Genomic DNA, 10,480 nt, shown 5'->3' with positions numbered 1-10,480 from the left:
TATAGAAAATATTATCCCTAAAACATCATCCATTCATACCATAATACCTTATCCAAAAAATTATAACCATTTCTAAGAATCAATGAAAATTCAAAAGTTGTTTTCTTAAGTCTCACCTCTCACAGAAATGAATTAATTCTTAGACATGGAAAATTTCTAAGCAAATATGTCCTAACAACCATCTTACCACAATGTTTGGCATGTGCATTAGGTAAATCTTAGAGAAACTCTTAGTAATGAAGATAACAAAAATTGACTTAGAAGTAACATTTTGTAGGTATAAATAAGTAATTTGTTTTTAAAAAAATTACCATGAAAAAGTTAATATGATAAAAATCGACATGAACATTATTCTGTTTTGCAAAGGCAATATTGGGGTTGTTAATGTTCTTAAGTGTGCTCTTGGGGTTTTTGGTGAGGCTTCAGGGCTTCAATTAAACTTTATGAAGTCTATGATATACTTTGGAGGAGTTCCTTTAGAGGATAAAAAAGGGATTTGTCAGCTGTTGAATCTCACTGAAGGATCCTTTCCTCTGCATTACCTAGGGGTCCCTCTTAGACCTACGAAGTGGAAGCATTCGGATTGTGATATCATTATTCAAAAAATAAGAACTAAACTCTTCTCTTGGTCTAGTAAGCACCTTTCTTATGCAGGTAGGCTGCTTCTTATCCAATATGTTCTATTTGGTTTGTGTAATTTTTGGATGAATGTGTTCATTCTTCCTCAGAGCATTATTAAGGAGGTCGATAAACTGTGTAGACAGTTCCTTTGGGGGACTTCGGGGACCCGCAGTAAGCTTCATTTTGCTTCATGGCAGCAGGTGTGTCGTCCCAAGGCTTTTGGAGGCCTCGGTCTTAGAGAAGGGTCTAGTTGGAATAGAGCTTTATTGGCTAAGTATATCTGGGCTGTCATGAATAAACATGATTCTTTATGGGTCAAATGGGTGCAACACGTCTATTTGAAGGGGGCTGATTTTTGGAGCTATGGGTTGAAGTTGGACACTAGTTGGTATTGGCGGAAACTTTTCCATCTCAGAAATAAGTTTAGTAAAGCTGAGGTGATGGCAGCTGGTTGTTCTGGGAAGTTTAAACCAGCTTTACTCTATATCAGTGGTTTAAACCAGAAAATAGCAGAGTATAAAAAAACTATTTGGAATCGATCTATTCTTCCTAAGCATCGATTTTTGCTGTGGATGGTGCTCAATTCTTATATGTTAACCAGAGATAATCTTGCCAAAGTCAATCTGCACTTATCTAGCTTACTGTGTCCTGTTTGTGATGATCATTTGGAGAGCCACCATCATCTTTTTTTCAACTGCTGCTTCTCCTTAAAGGTGCTGGAGGTCATATTCACTTGGATTGGTTTCCCTGCTTGGTCCCCCTTGTACTCGGCTTGGACTGTCAATTTACATGCTGGGTTTAGTAATAATTTTATTCCCACTTTGAACATGATTCTAGCTGCTGTGGTTTATAGTATTTGGAGAAATAGGAATAGGTGCTTACATGATGGTTATTCATTGACTGCTTATTGTATAGCTAAAGAAATTATTACACTAGTGAAGTATAGATTGTATTTGGTTCATACTAGGACAGATACCCCTCTGTTTAAGCTCTTCTTGCAGAAGCTCCAATTGTATGTAATATGAGGGTGGGTCTTGTCTGTTAGTTGGTTCCGGTTTTTAGGCTTTGGCCTGGGTTGTATTTTTCTGTTTTGTTTCAATGAAGATATTTCCTTCTTGATCAAAAAAAAAAAATCAACATGAACATGCTCACCACCCCCAACCAAAATCAGACAATGTCCTCAATGTTTAAAAAACACCTAGACAGTTAACTAATGCAAAATGATATGATATTGATTCTTAGAAAAAGAAAAATTAAATGACAAGACAAACTATCATATTAAAATAACAAAAAGGAAAAACAAAACAAATAACAAAAATAAAACAAACCAGAAATAAAGAAAGCAAGGAAAGATAGAACCTGATTAGTCTTGGCAAACCAGAGAAAAGTCTCCTCAAGTTGGTTCACCAACTCAATATTCTTGACTATCTAGTATCAAAAATGAATTTATTTTATCGTGTGTCTCAAAAATAGAAGCATTAGTAACATTCTCAAGATAAAGAAAATGTTTGTTTTCAATATCATGGAGGAAATAGTGTGATGGGTTCTTTGAGAAAAGTTTGCAAATTTCCTCCACAATAAGGTTTATCACATTAGTATGATAACAGTTGTTTACATTCAGAGTTGTTGGAAGAATTTCAGCAAGAGAAATATTTTCACTCCGAATAGTAATGACATCATCCCCATTAATTTTGTAGGAAATAGGATGTAATGAGCCAACTTGTACGCCCTGATTTTCCCACGGGCTGATTAGCTAGCTGAGATACGGCCTAATCACGACTACCTCGTGAACATCCCCAAGGCCGGAGCTGCCATCGTAAGGCCGTACCTCCTCAGCTCGAGGTAACCTAAGGGTTCGCCAAGATTGCTTAAGGACTGGGCCTGGGCTCTAAAGCCCACAGGTCGAGGGAAGCATCCAGCTCGTTGTACGAGCTGGAGTTGGAGGCTGTGACCTTTTATAAAGACAGTCACGCAAGGTGAACATGCATATATCAGACATCACGTGTCTGATATACCCCTGACTTCTCGGACACGCACCAGGAACGTGCGTATTCAGACACCCACGACTTGTTTGGGCCGTGCGGCCCATTATCCCCTTACCTATTGATTTGACCACACTTATGTGTCAGGTTTAGGAATTAATCATGAATGTCACAGAGTTGACATGATAGGTAAGAAGGTCACGGGATGACCTTCTTACCAACTCCCAGTTGCCTTCTCCTATAAATATGGAGACCCTGGGAGTTGTAAGGGGTGGATTCTATATTGTAACAAATACCCTATAATCGAATACCCAGTATATATCAATAATACTGACTAGTGGAGTAGAAGGATTTTAACCTTTGAACCACTTAAAAAACATATTTTGAGTAACCATTTCATTTCTAAGATCATTTATCTATTTCGGTTCAACATAAGCACTAATCTCTTTCTCTTCTTTTCTTAATTACCTGTTGGCGAAGAACCGCGTCAACAGTTTGGTGCTTTCATTGAGAGCAAGTCAGATTAGTGCTGCCGCAAACATCCAACTATGGTGACTACTCGATCCAGGCACGGTAACGAGGTGGAACAACATGATGGGCAGGAGGCTCATCATGTCGCCATCCCCGACGAACAAATTCCTGAAGTCCAATAGGGCCAGGAAAACAGCCGGCGGGCCAAGATGAGACTGGAAGTTCGGCGCCCCAGCCACCTAATCCAAACCCATGTTATTACACTGCAGTGGAGATGGAGAATGCTCAACTGAGGAGCCAACTAGCAATAGCTAATCAGCAGATCAAGGATGTGCTAGCCCGACTACCCCCTCTCACAACCGACACTAACGTCGGAGAGAGGCAAGGCAAGGCTCCTAAGTCTCGCCGGGGTAACCGGTCCAGGCATAGTCGCTCAGACAGACTTCCGACAGCCAACTCCACTCCTTCATCGCACCGTCGAGAGGCAAACTTCAGAGAGATGCCTAGAGTCGAACAACAACAGTACAGCCGTTTAGTCAGAACTTCAACTCCTAGCTCCCAACCAGCCTCGAACGCACCCAGGAGAGCTCGAGCAAAATCCAGAAGGAGGTCCGAGGAGGGCTCGCAGCGTCAGCCAGTCCCCAACAGCCGTCCTGCGCCTCGTCCAGACCGCCAGGCGCAGGACCCGCAGGGTGGCAGGGCTGAAAGGCCCCCACCTAATTTGATCCGTCCTGACGGAACTAGGATCGCCTCTCCGGTCAAGCATCCTCCGTCTCCAATCAGATATCCATCTCCTCCTCAGCCCGTCCGAGATATTCCAGCCTATGGAAGTAGCAGGAGAAACTCGCCATCAGCCGGACCTTCCCGACGTAGCAGGGCGCTGAGGGAAAGCCCAGATCCTCACCACCAAAGGCGGGCTCCGAGCCTCTCTAGCAGGAGCTACTGGATCGGCAGTCGCCGAAGTGACCTTTCTGGCGGAGACCTGCGTCAGCATTTGAGCTCGGCACAAAGTCCACAAGCCACCCAGGGGGGCGACCTGCGAGATCGCCTTAACTCTCATAGGGGGGAGCCAGTAGAAGGAGACAGCCATGCTCGCTTAGGGGGAGCCCTGTCCGAAGTACGTAACGGCGGGAATGCCCCAAATAACCTATCTCAAGATAGGAGGGGCAATAACCCACCAAATATGTACAATGGGTCCGGAGTTGTTGAACAACCCCGGAATAACCAAGGAAATCAGGACCAAACCCATGAGCACCGGGCCCAGATGGAGGAGCTGACGAGGAAGCTCCTATCGGAGAAAGAAAAAGATGAATATGATTCAGGGGACGAGATGGAGCTCTTCACCCCCAACATAGCAGCAACGGCTTACCCACCTGGTTTCCGTATGCCGCACCTGTCTAAGTTCGATGGAGACGGAGATTCATCGGATCATCTGGGGATGTTCAACACCCTGATGATGGCCCACAACATTGGCCCCGAGCTGAGATGTTTAATCTTTCCTTCCACCCTGAGTGGACCAGCCAGGCAGTGGTTCAAGCAAGGCAAAAGACAGTCAATCAGCTCCTGAAAAACTTTCTCGGCTGACTTCAGAAGGGCATTCCGAGCCTCCCAGGCTGCCCGCGTTCAGGCCGACTCTCTGGCTAACATGAGGAAGCAGCCCGGTGAAACTCTGAAGGCCTACCTGAGCAGATTTGCGAACGTCGCTGCTCGGGCCAGAGACGCGGATGATAGTTCCAAGCTCATGGCCATGAGAACTGGAATCCTCGTCGGAGGAGAACTCTGGAAAGATATACAAAGAAAGGGAGTTAGCTCGGTTAACGAATTCCTTAACAGGGCCTAGGAATGGATCAACTTGGAGGAAACCAAGGCCTCAGCTGCAGGAACCAGCCAGGTCCCTGATCAGCCCGCTGGAGTGGGGATGGACATCGTGGCAGCGACCCAAAACGTCACACAGAACAACCAGCTCGGTGGAGGCAAAATAAAGGGGAATGGCGAAAACAGCCAGCACGACCCAAAGAAGAATAAGTCTGTAGACAAGTTCAAGCCCGTCTAGGCGACTTATACAGAGCTCACCCAGTCTAGGGAAAATATTTTCCTAGAAAACTCTACTCGCCTCCCCTGGAAGAGGCCGGAGCCTTTGAAGCACCAAAAGGGGAAGAGAGACACCTCCAAGTTTTGCCGTTTTCACAATGAAGTTGGCCACAATACCGATGATTGTAGGCATTTGAAAGATGAGATCGAGACTCTCATCCGAGCTGGCCCCTTGGCCCAGTATGCGCGGAACAGGGTTCCAGCAAGTCGACCTTCTCCAGAAGTCCCAGCCAGTCAGCCCGGGTCTCGGGTAGATCAGGACGTCCCTCCTCCCATGATAGGAGGGGAGATATCCACCATCTTTGGAGGTCCGCATATGGTTGGCACGAGCAGGGGTGCCCAGAAGAGGTACATGAATGAACTCAAGGCGCATAATGGAGTAGAGTTCGTCCCGGAGCAGCGCCTGCCAAAGCAGCAGCGATTGGAGAAGCAACCGATCATTTTTACAGAAGAAGATGCGGGCCATGTCTAGTTCCCGCACAATGACCCTCTGGTCGTAGCAGTTCAGCTCGCTAATCAGAGGGTTAGGAGGGTGCTGATCGACAATGGGAGCTCGGTGAACCTCCTATTCCGGTCCACATTAGAGAAGATGGGTTTGACTGTCGCCGAGCTGAAGGCGACCTCCATGATGCTATATGGTTTTTTGGGAGAAGGATCAGCGGCTATAGGGACTATCGAGCTGGTGATCACCCTAGGGGAAGGACCTCGGACAGTCTCGAAACTCCTCGAGTTCGTGGTCATCGACTTCTTCGCTGCGTACAACGCAATTTTGGGACGGCCCACGCTCATAGCCTTTGAGGCCGCCACGTCCATTCGCCACCTCGCGATGAAATTTCCTATCTCCATGGGAATGTGCACTGTCCGTGGCGATCAGCTCGCTGGCAGGGAATGCTACAGCATTTCCATGAAGGGAAAATCGAAACCTGGGCAGCTAGCAATGGCCATCCAAAGTGGTGAAGTGGAATCTCGGGACCCCTTGGCTGGTCCTAAGATTGAAAAACCTCAAAGCGCCGAGGGGGAAAATATCATCTTAAGTGAGGATACTGACCCCCGAATAGGCGATGACAGATCCGAGCTCTAAGCTATTGAGGAGCTCGAGGAAGTAAACATTGATCCGCAAAACCCATCACGGATGGTCAAGCTCGGAAAAAACCTCTGCAGCGAGAGGAAAGCGGAGCTGAACAGATTTTTGCGGGATAACCTGGATGTGTTTGCGTGGTCACACGAAGACATGGTGGGAATCAGCCCGAGTGTCATCATGCACACACTTCATCTGGATAAAGGCATTCCTGCAAAGTCCCAGAAGCAGAGATGCCTAGGAACAACCCGGGCTGAACCCTTAGAGGGAGAAGTAGCCCAGCTCAAAAAATGCGGCTTTATCCGTGAAGCCAAGTTTCCGATTTGGGTCGCCAACCCCGTGCTGATCCCAAAGCCCAACGGGAAATGGCGGACCTGCATCGACTTCTCCGACCTGAATAAAGCCTGCCCCAAGGATTGTTTTCCATTGCCAAGGATCGACCAGTTGGTGGATGCCACGGCGGGGCATGAGCTCATGTCCTTTATGGACACGTACTCAGGCTACAATCAGATCGCCATGAATCCGGCGGACTAGGAGCACACCAGTTTCATGACCCCGACTAACGTTTATTGTTACAAGGTCATGCCCTTCGGGCTGAAGAACGCCGAAGCTATGTATCAAAGGTTAGTGAATAGAATGTTCGCAGACCAGATCGGAAAAAATATGGAAGTGTACGTTGATGACATGCTAGTCAAGTCAAAGAATGTCGATAACCATGTTTCTGACCTGGAGGAATGCTTCAAGATACTACGGGAGGATGGCATGAGGCTAAATCCACAGAAGTGCACTTTTGGAGTCGCATCGGGAAAATTCCTGGGTTTCATCGTCAATACCCGGGGAATCGAGGCGAACCCCAACAAGATCAGATCATTGCTCGAGCTTCCCTCACCCAGGTCGCGCAAAGATGTCCAAGGCCTGACAGGAAGGGTGGCAGCCCTCAATCGGTTTATTTCAAAGTCCACCGATAAGTGTTTGCCATTCTACAACCTGCTCCGAGGAAACAAGAAGTTCGAGTGGACAGAAGAATGCGAAAGCGCTTTCCTCGACCTGAAGGTACATCTGGCCGAGCCACCCGTACTATCCAAACCAAAAGTAGGAGAACCTTTTTTTCTCTATCTGGCTGTCACAGAGGATGCAGCCAGTGCCGTATTAGTCCGGGAAGAAGACTGGATTCAGAAGCCAGTCTACTACATCAGCAAGAGACTTCTCGGAGCTGAATCCCGGTACCCGTTGATGGAGAAGTTGGCATTCTGCCTTATCACGGCCTCACAAAATCTCAGGCCGTACTTCCAGTCCCACTCAATACACGTCATGACCGATCAGCCTTTAAGGCAGGTTTTGCAAAAACCTGAAGCATCGGGACGCTTGTTAAAGTGGGCAATCGAACTCAGCCAGTTCGAGATTCTGTACACTCCGCGAACTGCTATAAAGAGTCAGGCCCTGGCCGATTTTGTAGCAGAGTGCACAGGATTGCGGGAGGATCCTACAGAAGACTCACCCCAGGTCACCTCAGCCCAGGCATCATGGAGGATATTCGTGGATGGTTCATCCAAAGAGAGCGGCTCCGGAGCTGGAATCATTTTGATATCCCCTGAAGGACATAGATTCCACTCGGCGCTGAGATTCGGATTCAAGGCCTCCAACAACGAGGCCGAATACAAAGCTTTGCTGGCCAGGCTAAGGATAGCCCAAGAGCTGAGGGCGAGCTCCGTCCAGTGCTTCAGTGACTCCCAGCTCGTGGTAAACCAGGTTCTGGGCGAATATCAAGGACGAGGACCCAAGATGGTCGCCTATCTAGCAAAGGTAAAGGTTGAGCTATCCGCGTTTGGGCGAGGTTCGATCGAGCAGATACCTCGGGAGCAGAACGCTAACGCAGACGCTCTTGCCAAGCTCGCCACCTCCGGGGAGACGGAGACCTTGGGGTTAGTGCCAGTAGAATTCTTGGAGAAACCAAGTATAGAAGAAGTCTGGACGGAGGTCGAGATGATCGACGCCAGGCCGACCTGAATGACCCCCATCCTTGAGTATCTCACCGAGGGAAAGCTACCTGAAGGACGTAATGATGCACGGCGAGTGCTGTATCAAGCTCCCAGGTATACGATAGTAGACGCGGTGCTATACCGACGTGGGCACTCCCTACCTCTCTTACGATGTGTTCTTCCAAGCGAAGCACAGGCCATCCTGCAGGAGGTGCATGAGGGTTTTTGCGGTGATCACACTGGGGGGAAAAGCTTGGCCTTAAAGGTCCTGAGGCAAGGTTATTACTGGCCAACTCTGTCCAAAGACTCGATCTCATACGTGAAGAAGTGTGACAAGTGCCAGCGATTCGCCACAGTTTCCTGAGCTCCCCCAGTCGAGCTAAAGATGATCTCTTCCCCATGGCCGTTTGCAGTTTGGGGGATCGACTTGGTTGGCGCCCTCCCTACTGGAAAAGGCGGGGTCCGTTACGCCGTGGTGGCCATCGACTACTTTACAAAGTGGGATGAGGCAGAACCTTTGGCAACGATAACTTCCAAAAAAATCCTTGACTTCGTGGTTAAGAGCATTATCTGTCGATTTGGGCTGCCCAAGAAGATCGTTTCCGACAATGGGACTCAGTTCGACAGCGACCTATTCACCGAGTTTTGTGAAAGGTATGGAATTGTGAAAAGTTTCTCCTCCGTGGCATATCCTCAGGTGAATGGCCAGGTCGAGGCTGTCAACAAGACGTTAAAGGCAAGCCTCAAGAAGAGACTAGACGAAGCGAAGGGGGTCTGGCCAGAACAACTCCCCTAGGTTCTCTGGGCATACTGGACCTCGCATCGAACTCCTACGGGTCATACTCCTTTCTCCTTGACCTTCGGGAGTGAAGCAGTCCTCCCTGTGGAGATTAGGGTACTTTCGCATAGGGACCAGTCATATGACCAGGACCGCAACCACGAGCTACTTTGCGCTTCCCTTGACTTGGTTGATGAAAGGCGAGAGGATTCGCAACTCCAGCTCGCCCATTATCAGCAGAAGATCACTCGCTATTTCAACTCAAAAGTCAAGAATCACGCCTTTAACGTTGGTGACCTGGTCCTCAGGAGAGTTTTCTTGGCCAGTAAGGATCCCAAGGATGGAGTCTTGGGACTCAACTGGGAAGGGCCATATCAAGTCATCGAGGTCATTAAAGAAGGGACTTATAAATTAGCTCGGCTAAACGGAGGGGCAGTCCCACGAACTTGGAACGCCATCCATTTGAAGAGATATTATCAATGATTCACTTGTAAGGCCTGAAAGGCCATTTTTTATGTATTAAGCAATGAGAATTAACTTTTTTGTTTATGTTTGTACATGTTTTCAAGTGTAATCTAAAGTAACCACGAAATACCCTTTCCCAGTTACTTGGGGGGCATGTGGTACATGGATATAAACAGGTCGCCTTAATGACTTAGAAGTTTATTCATATCGATTGATCGTTGTTTTTCTTAAAAAATGCGAGATATTAATAAGGATTAACGCGAACTAAGTCCTATCCTGGATATAACCAGGTCAAAAAACTTAGAAGTTGATTTAAATCTATTGATCGTTGTTCTTCCTAAAGAGCACGAGATATTGATAAAAGTTAACGCGAACTAAGTTTTTGAAAAAATTGTAACTGAAATGCATAGAGACAAAAAGGAGTTAATCAATTCAAAGGTAAAAATTAATTGTCTCGAGGCGGGAACACCTCATGCAAAATTTACAACAAAAAAATAATAAGAATGAAAGAGTGGGGGAAGAATGGAAAGGCCCTAGGTTCCACCAGTTGGCCCCTTGGAGGTCACCGTCTCGCCCTGCTCAGCTGCGCCGAAGACTTCCCCGGCCTCGGAAGGTGCTTCTTTCTCGAGGCGAGCTTTGAACTTCTCCAGCAAGGGCTCCCAGACGTCCGCTGCCAAGAAGGAAAAGTCGGCGTCCTGGTTATAGGCCCAGCAATGGTAGAACATGTCCTCCATGGCGGTGCCTGAAGTTGCCTGCTCGACCTACAGGGCGGCCTTAGCCTCGGCCTTCGCAGTGTCTAGGTCGGCCCATGAGGCGGCGAGGGCGGCTTTGGTGGTCTCGAGCTCTTGTAGCTTGGGACGGGCCTCTTTCAGCTCGGCCTGCGCGGCCGCCAGGGCGTCCTTAGTCGTCTGCAAGGAGGTCCGGTGGTTGGCCACAACCGCCTGATGCTCGCTTCTCATCTCCTCGAGCTGGGCCTTGGTCCTGGCTATGCTCCGATGAAGGGCAACGGCGCTCT

At 47.9% G+C, this 10,480-nt stretch overlaps 1 protein-coding gene across 1 annotated transcript; it reads left to right on the top strand.

Annotated features, from left to right (window-relative positions):
* The first annotated feature begins 341 nt into the window (after positions 1-341).
* LOC133825058 (uncharacterized) lies at positions 342-1,646 on the top strand. The gene has a single exon (XM_062258054.1). It carries the CDS (start codon positions 342-344, stop codon positions 1,644-1,646), a length of 1,305 nt encoding a protein of 434 aa, XP_062114038.1.
* Positions 1,647-10,480: the final 8,834 nt, after the last annotated feature.

The sequence above is a fragment of the Humulus lupulus genome, chromosome 3 (genome assembly GCF_963169125.1).
Source record: "Humulus lupulus chromosome 3, drHumLupu1.1, whole genome shotgun sequence".
Classification (NCBI taxonomy): domain Eukaryota; kingdom Viridiplantae; phylum Streptophyta; class Magnoliopsida; order Rosales; family Cannabaceae; genus Humulus; species Humulus lupulus.
Note: the sequence above shows the minus strand (reverse complement) of the source record. Positions and strands in the feature narration are given on the sequence as shown.